Raw genomic sequence first — 19,907 nt, 5'->3', positions numbered from 1 at the left:
ATCCATTGTAGCTGCGGAATCGCGAAGCACTCGGCACTCTTTCCCGTTCACGAGGAGGTCTCGCATGTAAGGCTCGAGAAGCTTCATGTTCTCGTCAGTGCTGCATATAGACAAAAACACGACTTGTGTTTTTGTTTCTGGACACTGCGCCGAAAAGTGACCCGGCTTCTGGCACGTATAACAAACGCGCGCTTGCCTCATCTCGAACCGCTTTCTGCGTTCGGCTTCGGTTGCCGCCGTCTCCTTACGTTCGGTCGGACTGCTTTCACTCGCATCCGAACTACGTGTGTCCCCCTTTGCTCTCATGGGTGTGAACTTCGGCCTCTCAAACTTGGAGCCAAATTCACCCTTTTGACCGTCCTTAGCTCCGCGAGCCCGACGCGTCACAAACTCCTCGGCTAACTCAGCGGCTCTAGCCACCGTACTAACGTCTGGCCTATCCAAGACCCAGTACCGCACGTTCTCAGGTAACCGACTATAAAACTGTTCTAGCCCGAAACACTGCAGAACGTTCTCGTGGTCACCAAACGCTTTCTCTTCTTTGAGCCACTCCTGCATGTTTGACATAAGCCTGTAGGCAAACTCTGTATATGACTCACTTTTGCCTTTCTCATTTTCCCGAAACTTCCGACGGAACGCCTCCGCTGACAGCCGGTATTTTTTTAGCAGACTCGATTTCACTTTGTCGAAATCCTCTGCCTCCTCTCTCTCCAAGCGAGCGACTACGTCGGCCGCCTCGCCGGGTAGCAAAGTGAGCAAGCGCTGTGGCCACGTTTCCCGAGAGAACCCCTGCTTCTCGCACGTTCGCTCAAAGTTAACCAGGAACAAACCAATGTCCTCTCCAAGCTTAAACGGCCGCATCAGGTCAGTCATTTTGAACAATACTCGTTCTCCTGCACCGTGTGCCTGACTTCCATTACGAGCGCGTTCCATCTCTAACTCGAGACGCTTCATTTCCAAAGCGTGTTCACGCTCTTCTTTTTCTTTCTGTTCTATAAGTTCGCGCTCATGTCTTTTTGCCCGCTCCTCAATGGTCTCAAGGCAATCCGACAGCTCGTCATCCTCAGCTTCTAACTCAAGAATAGCCCTTAGCAGTTCTGGTTTTCTGAGTTTGTCTGAGACATCCAGACCCAACTCTCTTGCAAGCTCCAGCAATATCGGTTTGCGCAACGACTTCAAATCCATGGCTGCTCTGAATGCTGCTTTCTCTACTGCCTACTATTGTCTTGCCGCAAACTAACCCGGCAGCAACGACAACCACAATTACCAGCTCTGTTTCTAACACTAACAAAAGCCTGGCAAAACTCAGAAGAAGAAAGTCCCGCACTCACCAAACCTCGCAGCCAAGACTTCAGCGCAGTCGTTCCGCTGCAGGCAACCAGTCGTCACACAGGGCTCGTTGCACTGCTCCCGGATGGTCGTTGTGCTGCTCAGCATACATTCAACCGCATCTCTTCGCTGCTGGCCTCCGTTGTCGCGATCTCACCGCTGGCAACCAGATGTTGGAGTCGCACCGCTGGCACGAGTTGATGGGGTCTCGGTGCTGGCGCCCGTTATGGCGAATGGGTCGCAAGCCCCAAGGGTAGCGTTGGCCTGGCGGCCTGGGGCACTGGAAGCATCCGAAGGTCCCGGCAAAGCAAGAGAAGACTGGTAACAGAACAACTTGTTTATTCTAACATAGCAAAAGAGCGGCCGGTCAGGTCGACCGGAGTGGAGAGACGGGAGAGCACGTAACTCAACAGTACAAATCGGATCCTCTCTCCTGGCGTCCGGGGGCAGCTGCTCTTATACCCTCGGCGTCGCGGTCCAAAAGAGAAGGTCACGGGATGAAGGTCGCGGGATGAAGGTCACGGGACGGCGGAGCATGACCCCACGACGGCGCGAACTGTTGAGCCGAGAGACCTGCTGAACCGAGTGTAGTGACGCATCGCCAACCTTCACTTGGGGAGCTCCGCTCCCCTGATGCCGCGCTTTGACAAGCGTGGGCACACACACACACACACACACACGAAGACACGTGGCACTGAAACACGCCTGGACACGCTTGGCGGGTAGGCGCTGCGGCGGCGTCGGACGGGCCAAAATGTCCGCCGCTTTGAACAAAGCCCCGGCGTCCGTTGCATCCGCGCCGGCATTACCGCGCGTTGTAGGCGAAACGTAACACTGGTAATCCGGGCGCTTAGCTGAAACGATATGGTCGGCATGCACAAAACGTTCTTCGTTATTCACCCGCACTGTATACGTGACAGCACTAATACGGCGCGTGATCGTGCCTGCTAACCAAAGAGGGTCGCCTGGACGAGTTCCTTTCACTCGCACCTCGTCACCTGCTGTGAACTCACACCACGTTGACCTTGAGCGGGCAAAAGTGGGCTGGCGCGATTCGTTCTTCAACCGGTTACTCAGCTCCGGGTGCAGGAGGCTAAGACGTGTTCTTGGGGCCCACGTCATAAACAACTGAGCTGGCGTAATCCCTGTCGATGCGCAGGGCGTGTTCCTGTACGAGAATAAAAACTGATCGACGCAATGCTGCATAGACTTGCCATGCTTTTTGTGTTCTCCAATTTGCTTTAGTAGGCTTTTCTTGACGGTTTGCACAAGTCGTTCCGCCGCCCCATTCGAAGCAGGATGACAAGGCGGAGAAGTGAGGTGGCGTATGCCATTGGAGGCAAGGAATGTAGAGAACTGAGCAGACGAGAACTGTGGTCCATTGTCTGTGACGACCATTTCCGGTAGACCGAAGCTCGCAAATATTCTTCGCAGCTCTTGCACAGTTGCTTCCGCTGTAGTTGTTTTCATGCACACAACGTCTGTCCATTTGGAATAAGCATCTATCAGGACTGGTAACCAGCATGAGTTTGCAAAAGCGAAGCCCAAGAGCACTCTTTCCCATCTTTTGCGTGCACAGGCCCAAGGAATGAAGTCTACCTGGGACGGCGTGTTTTGCCTAAATTGACAGACTGCACAGCTCTGGAGAGTGTCTTCTATGTCCAAAGTTTGCTGAGGCCACCACACATGGCTCCTCGCAAGCATTTTCATTCTAGTCGTGCCTGGATGTCCTACGTGCAGCAATTTTAAAACTGGCGTAACAAGCGCACGTGGCACAATTACGCGATTGCCCCAGGTCATGCAGTCTCGATCCAACGATAGTTCATGGCGTCTAGTAAAGTACGGTGCTAAATTTTCATCGGCAACTTTTGCTGGCCATCCATTTAATGTGAAGAAGTGGACCTTCGATAGGACTGGGTCCTTCTTTGTTGCTTTCCGAATATCTTCAGCTGATAAGGGCAGTTCGTCTGTTGCCGAGAAAAACTGCACGTAGTCACTGACGTCAGCTTCGTTCTTTAGCGGAAGCCGCGATAATGCGTCTGCATTAGCGAGAGCCTTCCCTTTCCTATATGCCCATTTGTAACTGTAGGCCGCAAGTAGCAGCATCCAGCGCTGCATTCGGGCAGCTGATAGTGCTGGAATGGGCTTGTTGTGTCCGAGTAAGCCATTTAATGGCGGGTGATCAGAGTATATAGTGAACTCTCATCCATAAATATATTTATGAAATCGTTTGATAGCGAACACCCCGGCGAGCGCTTCTTTTTCTATTTGGGAATACCCAGTCTCTGCTTTACTGAGTGTTCGCGAAGCGTAGGCTATCGGTTTTTCATTTCCGTCAATTTCATGGAAAAGCACTGCCCCCAATCCGTATGCAGATGCGTCTGCTACAAGGCCTATTGACTTCTCCGGATTGTAGAAGGTTAGGACACTGTCACTCGTCAACCAACGCTTGCTCCTCTGGAAACACTCTTCAGCGTCTTTTGGCCACTTCCACTGCCGAATTCCCTTCAGTAATTGATATGGGGGTTTCAGCTGTGTGGACACGTTGGGGATGAACTTGGAGTAAAAAGATAGCATGCCAAGGTACGCTCTTAGTTCCGATTCATTCCTTGGAGCTGGCGCATTCCGAACAGCTTCAACCTTTTCTGTGCATGGCTTAATTGCACTTGCGCTAATAATATGCCCCAGATAGGTGACAGAGTGTTTGAAAAACTTAAATTTCTCTTGCTTGAGCCGAACGCCATGCTCCCGAAACCGGGCAAGGACTGCTTCAACGAGTTCGAAACATTCCGTTTCGGACGCTCCCGTGATGAGGACATCATCGAGATAGCAGGCAACGCCCTTCACGCCTTTTATTACTTGATCCATCACCGACTGGAATATGGCTGGGGCACTGGAAATTCCATATGGCATGCCGAGGCACTGAAATAAGCCGATGTGCGTGTTAAGCATCAACAGTTTTTGAGAGTCAGGGCGCACTTCTATTTGTTGGTACGCAGTGGTCAGGTCTAAGAATGTGAAGACCTTGCCTTCCGCAATTACTGCAAAAATGTCTTCGACTAAGGGTAATGGATAATGCTCCGTCATTATGCAAGGATTTAAGATAATTTTGAAGTCTCCACAAAGCATCACCTTCTTGTCTGCCTTGGGGACGACGACCACTGGTGTAGCCCAGTCGCTTTCTGCCACGAGAACCAGGACCCCGTTCCGTTCGAGCTGTCGAATTTCTTCTTCGACTGCTGTCCGCAGGGAAAAGGGAACCGGTCGAGCCTTGCAGAAAACTGGTCTGGCGTCTTCCTTTAGGACCAGCTGTGCCTTGTGTCCCTTTATTAGTCCTACCTTCGTAGAAAAAACATCGCTATACTTGCGTAGCAGCTCCTCCACCATTCCGTCTGTCTGCACCGTGAATACGCTCTTCCAGTCAATCCTCAGTTCTGCAAGCCAGTCACGTCCAAGTAGCGACGGCTTCCTTCCAGGTACAACCACGACAGGCAACGTCTTGCTTTGTTCTCGGTAGACCACAGGCACTTCCGCTTGCCCTACAATTTCCAGTGGTGCGCCTCCGTACATTCTAAGTTGCAGTCCTGTTTTGACTGGTGGCTGTGAACAAGACAGGGACGAAAAGACGCTCTCACTAATAATCGAGACAGCGGCTCCTGTGTCGATCTGCATCTCCACCGGCGTACCTGCAATGTGCACTTGCACTCGGTAAGGTCGAGTCATCGGTCCACTTTGCTGAACGTGAAAAAGTTGTAACTCTTCCACTTCATCATTATCGTTGAATGCATTAACTGCTTTTCTTTTTTTTTTCTTGCACGCCCAAGCCAGATGACCGCTCATTTTGCAATAATGACACCTTGCCTTTCGATGTGAACAGTCTCCCGCATCGTGTTGCTCCGCACATCGGTAACAAGAGTTACCGGCTGCGAGACCCGCCGAAGTCCTCGCCTTTTGTCTTTGTTGACCCTTCTTAATAACATGGACGCCTTCGTCGAGAGAAGTCTTGTCAGAGGTTGGGCGGAAGCCTTTGGATTCTTTCGCAGCCAGTTCTGCGCTTCTGGCTAGGTCATACGCAGTTTTGAAGCTTAGCTCCTTTTTCTTCAGAAGGCTGGCTTGGATTGACGCATCGCTGAGGCCAGCCACGAACCTGTCTCGAAGAGCATCGTCCAGAAACAGCCCAAAATCGCATCTTGTTGCCATATGGTGTAGTTCCACGGCAAATGGGGAAATTGCCTCACCTTCCATCTGGTAGTGGCGATTAAACTTGAACCTTTCGGCGATAACTTTGCTTCCCGGAGAGTAGTGTTCTCTCAGGACTGCGACGATTTCATTGAATGATTTGTCTTCTGGCTTCGCTGGTAGCAACAGGTCCTTCAGCGTTTTGTAGGGGCATTTACCAATGGCCGTTATAAAGGCAGACTTCTTCAGGCTGTCATCTTTGTTTTGGGTCACATTCCAGTTGTGATCAAATCTTTCAACATAAGACATGAAATCTTCTTCGCCATCATTGACGAAAGGCTCGAAATCCAAGAACTTCGCCATTCTTCTTGTCCAGCGCGATTGTCGGCCTAGGCTTCCGATCCCATCTTCGTCGCCACTTGTTGTAGCATGCATACAGACGCTACTCAGATAGCAGGAACAGGAATGGCTTTATTCCCAAAATGCACGCGGTTTATCTAGGTACGAACAGGGGGTGTGGCCGTGACGTCATTCTGTCACAACAATGGTCACTGACCAAGTAAAAAGTATTATGATATGATACATGCTACCTACCTGACCAGACGAGGTCTCATCGAATTCTTGACTACGTTTCTGAGAATTGCGTATGGGTTTTACGAGAAACCCCTATGGCAAACACCACTGCCCCAGGTGGCCATCTGCTCACCTTCGCCTGTTGCTGCAGAGGATGCGCAGCTGCAGCGTGATCAGCAGCTTTGCCTGGTGTCCCGTCCCCAGCAGGATGAGCGGTTCGTCTATCTTCAGCCCTTCTTCCTTCAGGAGGCGCGACAGCCGGAAACTCAAGTGGCCCAACACCTGCCCGCACTTGTTGTCCATCACCTGGGGAGGATGTATGGCCAGTGCACCATTGAGCGAGCGTGTTGCATCATCAGTGCGTAGCGACGTTAACGTGCTTAAAAGAAAACCAGTGAAGAATAGTTTAGAGGGCGCCAAAATGGAATGTCCACTTTGGCTGTATGAGTAAATTATGCCTCTACAATACCAAAACTACCACTCGTGCCGCAGATGAGGTTTGGAAGGGCAGAAAACATGTGAAAATGATGAGACAGGTCATGACACCGCCCTTAGCTTCGTAGTCCCTACTCACACTGATGTCATGAATTTTCACAGAGCCTGTATGGGCCTAGCCAAGTGCTTGTTTGTAAAGGAGGCCCGAATTCCATGTAAGAAAACCAAAAGCTCAACCTATCAAGTTTTGATAACATTTCTCGCAACAAATTGGCATAAATGTGAGAGAATATCTTGAAATCCGCGATGTTATACTGAGGTGCCAACACTGAGGTTTTGGTGCGAAGTTCAAGAAAATTTGGCCTTCTTGTATGGAAAAAGCAGTGCTACAGAACGTACAAACTATGAAGAAAAAAAAAAGGGCAGGACACAGTGCTGTGTCCAGTTTCTTCTCTCGTTTGTATGAGCTGTAACACTGCTATGAGGAATGCATCACCAGTTAGACCATTACGAAAGTATGCGCTTCATTTACTCCAGTGACACTTATTCCTTTTTTTCTATTTATGTCCTTTTTCTGTTAAGTGCAAAGTAATAAAACATATTCTAAAATAGAACAAGTGTGGAGAGGGATCCAAACGAGACAGAAATTCATAGGAAGATGGAGGCTTGAAGTGACTAACAGTGATCGAACGAAGAATGTCACTGAAGCCAACACTTGGACATGTGAACTTGTCGTTAGTTAAACAGTAACTGCTTTCCTTGGCTGTGTTCATATTGTCCCGCAGTGATGACAGTGCTCAGGCAAGAACCCAGCAAGGCAAAGTCCAACGATAAACTCCAACAGCTTGTTGGGTGAACTTGTTCACTGAAAGCAAAGCAAACACTAACTCGCCGACGGCGATGAGAGCAAGTGCAGTTGGTGTCCGTCAATGAGATGACACCATATTCGCCGGTTAGTTATTTATACGTCCATCGATGAACTTTCTTGATGCAACGCTGGCAACCAAGCATTTTTTGGAAAGTGGTACAACTGTCTCGGAGCATGCATCAAACTAACATGGCAGGTCCAGCTATTCTAAATAGGGCGAGAGCATTCAGGATGCAGGCATTATTTTTTAGCACATCATTGTGCGAAAAACAGTAAAGTGATAACAAAGTAGTACTGCCATAGCGTACGATCAAAACATGAAATAAACACATGTGGCAATATAGTAGCTTACTCTCCCCCACGTGCAATGTGGAAGGAGGACAAAACGGTGCATAGAGGAAGGTGAGGAAAGTCAAAATTGTAAAAGCACTAAAAGCTGAGCTAGTAGATGTGGTCATTGTGGCTACACAGCGCAAGCGAAATGCAAGCGAAACGAACCCGGGGAACAAGAGACAAGACAAGCTGCCGACCTTCGAATAAAGTCTATTGGCATGTGCGCAAATATATAAGCAGGAGAGCACTACTATTGTCATACAAAAGCATGAGGAACAACGAGAAAAAGAAAGGAAATCATGATGTATTTCTTCTTCCATGTGTTTGTGTTTCCTTGCACTGTCTAGACACAAGGTAGTCGAAATGTTTAAAAATAAAGGGTGTTCTGACGTTGAAGGAATGGGGCTGAGTCCCCTTTTCGGAATGTGAAAGATTGCATCAAAAGTATGAACATCTGGACAAATTGGTACAGTTGCATTCTTGAAAACTGTGTACTTAAAGGTGGGACATGCGTAAGAAAAGCAGACAGAACATTTGTGTACCTTTGAAGCACTTGTCGCACGAATGATGAATGATCGTGGTGCTTATTGCTTTTTCTTTCTTTCTGTTCACAAAACACCAGGTGGTGTGTGCAGCAGTGGCTGCCAGCATATATATTTTATGCATTTCATTTCTATAAGTTCACTTGAGAGGCTTCACCCATCCTTGTCAAACTTCCTGCCACCTGTCCCATCTTTAACTGCAGTTTTCAAGTTCTGCCCGATTCAAAGTACTTTGCACGACTTTTTGGTGAGGAGAATACCGAACAATGGACATAGACAAGCACTGTCCTTGTCTGTTCTTCAGTTCTGTCCTTGCCAAAGTGTTTCACTGTTATACTAGTTTCAATTCCTTTTTTGAAGTGCTGGCTCTAGGCTGGGGCTACCCTTGTTAGCCAACTCTTTATAACTGTGGAGAGAGAAGACACCAGCCCTCCAGGTATACATACCTTGACCTCCATCTCCTGGACTTCCGGGTTGCTCACGAGCAGATAGAAGATCTCCTCCCAGACAGGGTCATTGGTGCTGTGCTTGATGGAGCTCCAGCGCTCCTGCTGGCCCACCACCAGGTGCACCTGGGGACTGGGCTCGCCGGCCGCCCTGGTCGCATTCTGCACACCGGCCGTATTGCCAAAGGCAAGGTTCTGTTCACCATCATACAGCACAGTGCTTTCTGGCCAGTTCAACCATGGCTTCAGAGATCGAGTGATATGCATGGGCTCAGCCCAATCTCTGAGGCCATGATGAAACTGTGGAATTTCTTACAATGCTGCATAGGGAGAAATAAGGTGCCACTGTGTATGCAAGTTTCTTAAACGGTGCACTGAACAGATGCAAATGCTGGTATGTGGAAGGTTAGGGGGTATTCACGCGAGGGATATTTCTGCAGGGGATATGGGCGGAGTTGAGTGACATCGGCTGCCACAAAATTTCACCATAGACATCCCTCGCTCACACGGGCGAGGTGACTGGGTAGGGAGATCAGTGCTGGCAGACTACTCAGGTGGCTTCTACTCTCAATGCCACTCTTCGTTTCTTCCAAATTCACCTTCTTGTATGCTTTAGGTGTAGTGCCCCAAAGGCACAAGAATTATTCGACCAGAAAAAAAATAAAATGCGAAGTGGCATCGTCACTTAACCACCACAGTGGCACACAAGTAACACGCCTTGCCACCAAGCGCAATAACGAAGCAATTGCAATATGGCTGCCGCCCACTGTAACAGCGGCTTGGTCAAGGTTCCCAGACACCAGCACGAAATTCCGCTACCTCCCCCGCAAAGTGTGGATTGTCTGTTCCCTTAGGACAGAAGGTCCCCTCTCCCCTGGGAATGCTGGCAGCAGCACACCATCTCACAAAACCGTGACGACGTCACATGATATGTGCTCCCCACGCTGACACTCAGGATTTCCCCCCCTCCTCCCCGTGTGAACACCCCGTTAGGCTTGCATTGAATGTAGCTTCCTTTAAAACATGGCAATAGCTGCATAAATAAAGCTTTCTTCAAATAGAGCCTTCATAGCAAGTTTTGGTTCATTCCCTGACCCATCTTGCAGTGATGTTTTGTCACATATCACATAAAAAGAAAATGAAGAAAACTAAATATGTGTATCGAGACTGGTGTGCAGTGAGCACCTGACTATTTAATCTTTTCTGCAACATTCATGAAAAGTGGTTTTGAGACAACTGTCTCAATTTACTAAAAATTGGAGATTCCAGACAGAATGATTCTGGTGACCAAGCTGGTGACCCATAGCAGTGGTCAATATATTAGTATTACCAATTAAGAAAAATTCATTTGAATTGAAAAAAACATTTGAATTAGAGAGAAAGAAGTAGTCAAACCCAATCATAAAATTACCAGTTTTAGCAATACTCGGATGTAACGACGAGCAGCCATAGCACTATGAACTTTTGTTTGTGTTCTATGGTAAAGTAAAGCTGCCGATTAAAATGTTCATATGCCACATTATCTGGCTATGGGGCATCCGCACCAAACGAAAAAGAATGCAAAATCCTGGAAAAGAAATGCGTGAGCCACCGCAATCGCCTGCGTGCAGCATGGCTTCACCGCACCCGTTGCCTGCCATGCCTTCACAAGCCTCGTCTACCTCTCTCCCATCTCCCTTCCACCCACTCGTGTTTCGGAGGTTTGGAACGAAGTACACGCGAGGCTGGCGATAGGGCAAAGGTACGCTGCCTGCAGCTGGGTGCGGTGGCTTGTGTTTTTTGTTCACTTTGCCAGAATTTGACATTCTTTTTCCTATTGACGCAGACACCCAGTGGCCAGATTTAATTGTTATAACTGATAACACGGCATATAAACATTATAGTGGGCAGGCTTATTTTACCATAGAACACATAAAAACATTGTTGTTGCTGCAGCTGCTCATTGCTAAAACTGGTATCGTTATAAGTTTATTCGACAGCACTTACTTCTCAAAACTGATGCAAGGGCCGAGGTATCTAGTGAATGGCTATGCCTAATGTCCTGGGTAATTTTAATGCCACAATTGCAACTTTCCATCTAAACTTATTACTTAAAGGTTAGTTAATGACATTTGAAAAATTAACAATTGTGTTGGTATTATCATGCAAATAATAAAATTTGGTCAGTAATTTTTTTTTAATCCACTATTCTTAATAATCTGAGACAGTCAACACAGGCACACACAGTATAAAGTTACCATGCATGAAGACTAATGCTTTACCATTAAAACTCTTGCATAATAATATATTAAAGGCACAATCTTACACACTGTTCTAGTATAGGCTAAACCATCGTCTCAAACGAAATACTCGTCACCAGGCACACCTTCGACGTGTCCTGGCTCTTCGAGAAAGATGCTAATCTGAAGCCCCCTACCTTCCTGCATTTCTCATACATACAACAGCACAGTGGCACTACTTTTCCTCCTCTAGATATTCATAAAAAACTCTATGGTATCAATCATGGAACTTCGTACTAAGATTACTAGGGGAAATCTGGCAACAACTTGGTGTAGCTTTGTTGTGAAACCACATAGCAACTTCTTTTACAGTTTATTGTGGTTCACTTGTGGTGCGATTCAAGATTGCTTGCCTAGCTACATTTTTACGGCAGAAATGTGTTTTACACTTATAACTAATTCTGAGTGCACAATATCTGGAGCACAAACAAACTTCAGCATTTTTTTAGCATGTGTAATGCTAAATCTAATTGCATTTAGAAAGCGACACTCACCACGTGTAATTACTCTCGGTATTCTAGACAATTATTTTTGTATGTAATGCTCTGAAAACAGTCGAACGATAAGACAGGAGTAAAGCAAGGCGAGTCATTGCTATACAACAAACTTGCAACGAGAAATAAGCTTCAATGAACCAGGAAATAAATATGTACACTAGGCTCTGTGCATGTGCAAACACTAGAGTCAGTTTTCTTTTCTCGTACTTTTAGTATGGAACTCTATAGCTTCGAATGCACGCTATGAGACTGTTCTTTTTGTGTTACTCCTGAAACGTGAGCCTTCAAGCAAACATTCAGTGAGGGTACTAAAAAGCACAATACAAGATGTGAGTTGTAGTAACATTTATAAGTTTGATGAAGAAGTTCTTAAAATCTTTATTCTTCAAATTATGGTACTGTAAGGTTGGCCTTACTGGATTTCCTGAATGGTGCAGATGCCATTGATACTGTGTTTAGTGAAATCTGACAAACTAACTTCTTGCAAATTTTTCCGCAAAATTAAGTGAAAGAAACTTGCATAAATCTAGAACCAAATCGGATAAACAAAGGTGGACTTCATATTTGAAATACGCATGCGAAATTAGGTTTATTTACAAGTTTACAGTGCCATAACTTGAAGAATAAGGATTTAGAAAATTTATTTTTGTCTAAGACCCAACTTAAGAGGAAATGCAAGTCACAACATCCAGGACATATACTATGTATGAGCGGTGTTACAGATTCTATCCATAACACTGCACCTATTTCTGTATCTCACAGGCTGTTCCTGTGGGCGTGTGACTGTGATATGCTACTGCCGACACAAACTGCATGTGGAAAAATATTCAGTGCAGCAAGAGATTCTAACTAGAGTTTCCTTTATGCAGAAAAGTGATCAATATTAAGTGGCAATTGCAAAGGTCGAATGTCTTAAGAGTTAATGGACCATGTCTTATACCAGGGCTGAGGTTATGGTTAGGCGATACAAATTGCATGTTTCACCAGCAACTGTGAATGGCATGCATTTTAATGTCTCACAGTTCTATCTACATGTAATAAACATATATACTGAATACAATAAGCTTAGGTCACTGGGGCACCCGAGATTCAACCTGGAATGAAGTCATTACTTGCTGCCACAAACTCTAATGACAGCCGTCACAAAGGCTTTCAAAGTGGTGCTTCTCGAATAACAATGTCAAGCACATTTGTGACACCATAGAATGTTCACTAAAAATTCAGCAACCCCTTGTGGGCCCTTGTACATAAATGCATCAGCTTGTCTTCCGAAACCAGATTTAACAGCATGTGTCCACTTTCAGAAGCAACCAAAGGATACAACAGTAAACACACCTTAAGGTTAGCTTGCATGCATACACCAGCGAATTACCTCTTATCAGAACAACTGGAAATTGAGAAAGTTAGTACAGAAAAGCAGGCATTCATTCATTCCTTCACTGTATTATTTCTAAGAGCCAGTGAACAGCAAGAGGCCTTAGTAATGAGGCAGTGAACAAAATTTAAGATAGATAACAAACTAAAAGCACAAATTTTTCAGAAACTCAAATAAGGCATAAGAAATCAGGTAAAGTACAAACAAATGGACAAAAAGTAAAGCTGTCAAAATGTAAAACACTGTGCTGAGTTAGGACGCGTATTATGGGGCTCAGGTTGCGTGAGTTGCGGACGTAAACAACGCTGTGGTTTTGCAAGCCTGGTAGTGGCACAGGAAAAACAAATGCCAATGTCTAGTTCTCGAGTGAGACCTGTACGTGCATATTTTGTACAAAAACACATGATCACAATATTTTCGGTGCACTACAAGTGAAGCGACACTGAACTTCTGCAAAACATGCTCATCGTTGTAATATTTTCACCAAGGGAAAAAGCCATAACGCAGACAAACGAGGTGCCTTTATATGACATCAATATTTTCTGGCAGTAGTTATGTTTGTCATTCCAGACAAGTGAGAAAAACTTGAGCTTCGTGCGGACGAGTGAGATAGGACAACACAAACACTGTTGCATCGTCCTTCTTGTTCTACTTTTTTGCACACCTCCCTTGCTGTACCCCTTTCTATTTTTCCTGCACTTGAACGTGTATGCACATGTGTTTTGTTCGCTAGTAGTTACATCAACTCACTTCACTTAACTAGACACGCAGCACCATACCAGCTGCCACTGCTACAATCTCGAACAAAATTCAGTGCTTGTACATCACACTAGATTCTAGGCAGCTGCACCTCTTTTCATGTTATCAGAAATGAGAACCCGCATGAAATACCCTTCGCAGATGTATGGCAATCTGACAACTGATACATCAGAGACATCAAAGCTGCACAAGCAAGTTCCCACACCCTTTCGAAATATTATTTCTCGCTCGATTAGTGCATTCAAAATGCCACGTTCCGAGTATGGGCAAACGTACAAACACTTAGCCGACCTCCAATGTGGAGCCAGTATAATGCGACATGAAAAAGAAAAATTAGATTACTAGTAAAGAAAAAATATGCATACAAATTGTTGTCTATTTAAACGGGATATTGCAAGAGAACTTTTATTTTAAAGTAACTGATCTTTCCATTTCAAAGCAAATTCGGCGCTCTGACACACGTTACATTGTATTTGCATGTGACATCGATCGCGCCATTGCATGCCAGCCTTCACTGCAAAAAAAAAAAACTGTTGCGGAACTCCCCCTTAACAGCTTTGCTGTTGACAGAGATGATGAAGGTGACAGGACAAGCACTAAGCTTGACAGCCGTTAGTTTAACTGCAAAGTAACACGCTACGCTTGCACCAAACCACCGCAACTATATCTGACTTGATCAAACTTTCGTGTGTTACATTTGCTCCAGAAACTTCCCCTTGTTTATCAGTGAGCATATTACATAACGAGTCAAAACACTTGATCTAAAGCCATGCACTTAAAATCTGGTGTGCTTCCGGAAGCTCACATTCCAGGGTTATTGTTACTTTACTAGTAACAAGCACATACTATTTGAAATTCGAGATACAGTGCTGTCTGTTATGCTGACCGACCACAAATGCATGTCTTTAAAGCTGCGCACGAAATTTCATTCGGTCTAATGCGGTTGCCACAGTTTCAGTGGAGGTGTCAAATGTTAACTCGCGCATACCCTAACAATTATTATAAGTGCACCGTTTGTGTTCCACCTTTTTATCTCAGTTCTCCATCATTTTTACTCAGCTTTCTTATGTTTAATGGCTTGGCGTATGAACAGGCGACTCTACACACTCTACTCAGCTGTTCTTGATTGGTTTCCTCTGCTGTCGACAGATGTGTTAGTTACTTAAGAAAAATTTTTTTTCAGTGATACCAGTAAAAACATTTATGGCCTCTTAAAATCTACTCTTAAAAGAGAGCAGATTTAAAATTTGTGTTTTAAATTCAGCAAACTGCAGAAAATTTGGTGCAGCGCTTACCAAGGGAAATTATTTCTCCGTTTCCATGTATCTAGATAGGAGCTCGTGAGGGAAAGCTACCTCATCAGTCTAAACCCATTGGTTGCCAAAGCCGGCAAATCGCTGGGCACAAAAACAGGAGCCCCATTGTCAAAGCCAGCAATGTGCCAGGTGGGATGCACTGTTGGCTTAAAAAGCTATTTGTAGATGGCATGACAGCCTATATACATTGGAAAAGTTTGGCAATGTCGTCAAAAGATGGCGCTAAGTGTCAATTTCACGGTGCTTTGATTTTAAACATTTTTTTTGTTGACATCTTTAGAATGTTTGCACAGTCGTAATGTGCATTCCAACACCTATGCATCTTCAAGCAGCGCTGTGGGCGCCATGACAGATTCTGCCAAACTCTCGCAAACCAACTCCATCGTGTCAGTGCAAAGTGTGAAGTGCAAGAAGGAAAAAAAAAAAAAAAGAACGACAGGTGAAAGTATGAAAATTGTGAAGCTACTCTTCATATGCCTGGGCGTTTCAAGCTTTGCCACACAAAAAATTCATCTGTTGACTGACAGTTATGGTTCTGAGCTGAACATAGTGCGGCTTCATGTTGTGAACAAAACTTATCCCTTTGCAGCTTTTCAGTGTTCATTACCGCAAGAGTCTCTGCATAACGAGCACTGCAGCAGAAGTTTAGGTGGTGTGCGTGTGCGAGGCAAGAATAATCAAAACGGTGGGGCCATGCAGTGCTTCGTTCCAATTCGGTGGCCAATGTGGTTAAGGTGCCCAAAAGACGCGCAGAGCAATTTTCCGTGTCCCTGTTTTCCACGTCCAGTGCAGAGAGAGAGAGAGAGAGAAGGGAAGACAGAAAGGCAGGGAGGTTAACTAGACTGAGTCCAGTTTGCTACCCTACACGTGGGGAGGGGAATGGGGAGTGAAAGAGGGAGAGAGAGAACTTAGGTATAGGATGTCTACAGTCTGGCACTCAAGTCTGTTTCCCTCAGGTAGCGAAAAAGCGCTCGAACTGCTTTCTGGGCCATTGAACTATGAGGCCAGGCCCCCAAGATCTTCGCTTCCGTAAATGGCCTGTCATCCAGTCTATTTAAGGCACACTGGAGAGTCTCGCGTTGATTATCGAAGCGAGAACAGTGGCACAGAAGGTGACTGATGGTCTCTTCACACTTGCACTTCGCGCACATTGGTGAATCCGCCATTCCAATACGATAGCTGTAGGAGTTGGTGAATGCTACTCCTACCCACAGCCGACACAGCAGTGTTGCGTCACGTCGTGGAAGGTTCGCTGGTAATGTAAGTTTCAGTGATGGGTAGAGGCTGTGTAAACGACACTTAGAGTTCTGAGGTGTATGCCAGCAACCTAACGTGATTGTACGAGCGAGACTGCGAAGCTCTCTTGCAGCGTCGACTCTGGATAAAGGTATAAGTAGTGTCGGTGAGCCAGCCTGGGCACGTCGGGCAGCGTCATCGGCGAGGTGATTACCAACGATGCCACAATGTCCCGGCAGCCACTGAAATATGATATTATGTCCTCTTTCAGAAGCGCAATGGCAGGTTTCGTGGATTTGTGACACCAGCTGTTCATAATTGCCACGTCGCAAACTTCTCAAGCTCTGGAGGGCTGCTTTCGAGTCACAAAATATTGCCCATTTGTTGGGCGGTTCTTTTTCAATGTATTCGACAGCAGCGCGAAGAGCGGCCAGTTCAGAGCCTGTAGATGTCGTTACGTGTGATGTCGTAAACTTGATGACGACCGATTGAGATGGTAGAACAACGGCGCCCGTAGAATTTTCCGAGACGGAACCATCCGTGTAAACATGAATTCGGTTAGAGTATGAACAATGCAGAAGTTCCAGTGTGATCTGCTTGAGAGCCGCGGTGGTTAGGCTAGCTTTCTTCACTATTCCTGGAACAGCAAGGTACAGTCCAGTGCAGGGTGACAATTGTCCCAATGACGTTAACAAAGGGTCTGCTAGAGAAACAGAAAACGAGTGCTTGAAGCAAAACAGTGAAGACAAAACAAAAGTTCTCTGTTCTTCCTAACACTTGCTGGGAAGGGCTTTTTGCAAATCACATCACTGCCTTTTAGAGCTTTTAAAATTTGCAACAAAGTCTACGTTAGAGGGACACTAAAGAGATAAGTAAGCCGAACTGTATTAGTAAATCTCCTTCCTAGAATACCAGAGAAAAGCCAATGTTTAAGCGAGAAAAGCTTTTAATAAGCCAGAAGTTATGCAAAAGTGAAAGACAGGTAGGTGGCGATGCTGACTTGATGTACCCTCGCAATGAGGTCATAAATTTTGATGATGTATGCTTGGGCCTAGCTACGTTAGTTGTTATCATAAAAGCTGAAGTACATTGTATTGTACTGGAGCCAGACAGAAACATGGCCAGTTTCAAGAACCTTTACCGCGTCAGAATGGCCCAAATATGAGCAGACAATTTTTAAATCTATGATGCCACACTGACCTACCAGTGCTGGGGTTTCAAGGCAAAAGTTTTAAAAAAATCTAATTTCGGGCGACCCCCCCCCCCCCACAATTTTTTCTCCTAGTAATCAGCCTCTTACTATGAAGGTTACGAAAATAAACTTTTGGAAGAATACCTTCTCGGTTTAAATTGGTTCAGTGTTTCTTTTTAGTGTTCATTCAGGAAAGTTTAAGTCAAGTGAAACACAAAAAGCCTCTCCCATGTTTAATGAGGAAAAAAGAAAGGAAGCAAATATTCCCGATAATCAAAAGCAGCATGCAGGTTACATGCATTGTGTAAAAGGGCAACACATTTGTAGATTTCAGTGCATGCTTAATAGGAGGCTCTAGCTCAGAGACAACTCATATTACTCTCCTCAATTATTACATGCAGAATGCATAAATGTTGTTATGAGACAACTGCTGGATTGATTTTTCATTAACGATGATGCCTTTGAGAGTGAGTTAAATTCTAGCAACTTTAGGCAGCAGAATTTTGATTTAGGACCTCAAATTTCTTCACCAGAATTGCCGCCAATCAGTAATTTAAATAATATATATAAGCACAAAGTTAACAAATTTGTTTGACTCTGCACCAAAAACGGACATCACAGTTCGGCAAACAGCACATGTTACAGCGTCTCAAGCAGAGAAATCTGACACATAAATTTTCAGCTTACGTTTTACAATCTTTACAAGGCTTTAGGAAACGTCCTACTCGGAAATTAGTGGTGTATTTGACAGTAGTGTATCAAATTTGTCAGATCACATCAAGCTTGTCCTCTTAGATGCATTATTAGGTGCAGCTTACAGAATTGTGATATTATCCTTCATTGTTAGGTGCCAGAGTCATAAACTTGATAGTTTCGTTTTTCTGAAATATTGCAGTTTCCAACAACTAAAATGAACTTGTGCCATAAATTGAAAATCCACTTTCTACAGTTGCTAGATTTACACTTTTCCCTTTAAATGCCACAAACCTCATCAAAACTGGCACAATGATTACCGAGAAAAATTATTTCTCCATTCCAATGTATTTGAATGGGATGTCCCGAGCTAAACCTTTCTCTTAAAATGACTTGTTAGTGTAAGGGGCGTGCGAATACTCCCATTTTGAACTGAATAGCCAATGGTCAAATAATTTGATTCGCGAATCGAGTATCAAGTATTCAGTTTCTCAAATATTCCATGGCGAATGAACGGGCTGTGGCCAATGCCTTGACACGCACAATTTCATTGGTACAAAGTTCGACCAGGTCAACTGGACCGATCGATAAGTGGACCGAGAGAACAGCAAAAGCAGCGCGCATGGAAAGTATGGAAGCATATGCGAAGATCGGGCTGATCGGACACCGGAAGGCGCGCTAATCATATCGGATACGCGTGTTCAGTTTTTGCGCACGTTGATTTATGCAACTGAGAGCTCCCTGCCCACGTGTGAGCATGCAGGTGAACTTGGAATGCATGCTCGCAGTAGTTGCCGGCCAGTTGGCATCGTGCAAACTTGTCGTGGGCCTCCCAATTTGAAAACTCTTTACAGTCAGTGCCAATGACCATGCAGAGCGGTGCCAAGCGACGCGGTGTGCATTCCCAGCTTTTGCGTGTAGCGCAGATTGTCCTTATAACCAGCTGACGATAAGACACAGAAGCCACCTGTCATAAATATGGAAAAAAAAAAGCTGCCCGTTTTCTGGAAAAAAATGGGTAAGCAATGCTTTCTAAGCAATAGAAGGTCGCCATTAAGTGCAGTATATATATTACCTACTATTAAACTGAAAGCCCCGTTGGTGCTTAGGACAGCTTTGCTATTTTTGCAGCTTCAGAGGTAAAAAAGCACTTAATTCTATTCGACTGAAGTTTTATCAGTAAAAAAAATATTTTACAGACCTTCATATACAAACTCAATTGTTATCAGTGCTGTAATACTAATTTAATCTTCCCTTCAATAAGAGTAGAGTTTACTATACATCTCGATACCTATGTACCTAAGTTGCAGATAGCCAGCTACATTCTTGTTACATAATGTGAGTAGTATCTTCAGCATGTGCAGCGCTGTGCTTTTTGCACAAAATTTGTAAGCACTAACGTTTCTGTTAAATTTTCTGATATTCGATTCAATATTCGATTTGAAATCTACTATTCGGTATTTGCACACCCCTACTTGTTAGTGAACACGCTGTCTAAATGTACTTTGATGACAGATTACCCTGCCTGCTAACCTTTATAAAGATGTAATGCAAGATTAATTCCCCTTACAAATGACACAGATTAATTTTGTTTGTACTGTCATGTCAAGGTATAACATGCCTGCTGTTTTGCATACTGCACTTTGGGCTAATCTGTTAATCACTCTTTGAAGACCTTGCAAACAGGGACACAGTAATCATAAATAAGAAACTAAAAAAGAAGCCTAAAGCTTTCAAAAAGTACTTACAAAAAATATTTGAACCTGTCTCTTTCTTTATTAGATGGTTGCTGATTCCGCAACAAATAATTAATTATATCCTCTTTAATGCAACCAGTTCATAATGCATGCCGGAA

At 44.9% G+C, this 19,907-nt stretch overlaps 1 protein-coding gene across 2 annotated transcripts in view; it reads right to left on the bottom strand.

The window, feature by feature from the left end:
* Positions 1-19,907, bottom strand: part of Esyt2 (extended synaptotagmin-like protein 2) — a 111,791-nt gene that overhangs the window by 30,574 nt on the left and 61,310 nt on the right. For both annotated transcript variants that reach the window (XM_055070271.2, XM_050177583.3), the window contains 2 exons: positions 8,706-8,867; positions 6,215-6,387 (listed from right to left, as the gene is read on the bottom strand). In XM_055070271.2, the coding sequence (XP_054926246.1) occupies positions 6,215-6,387; positions 8,706-8,867 (335 nt within the window). The remainder of the gene's footprint in view (positions 1-6,214; positions 6,388-8,705; positions 8,868-19,907) is intronic.

The sequence above is a fragment of the Dermacentor andersoni genome, chromosome 5 (assembly GCF_023375885.2).
Source record: "Dermacentor andersoni chromosome 5, qqDerAnde1_hic_scaffold, whole genome shotgun sequence".
Lineage (NCBI taxonomy): Eukaryota > Metazoa > Arthropoda > Arachnida > Ixodida > Ixodidae > Dermacentor > Dermacentor andersoni.
The sequence above is the reverse complement of the archived record's forward strand: the minus strand, read 5'-3'. Positions and strand labels throughout refer to the sequence as shown.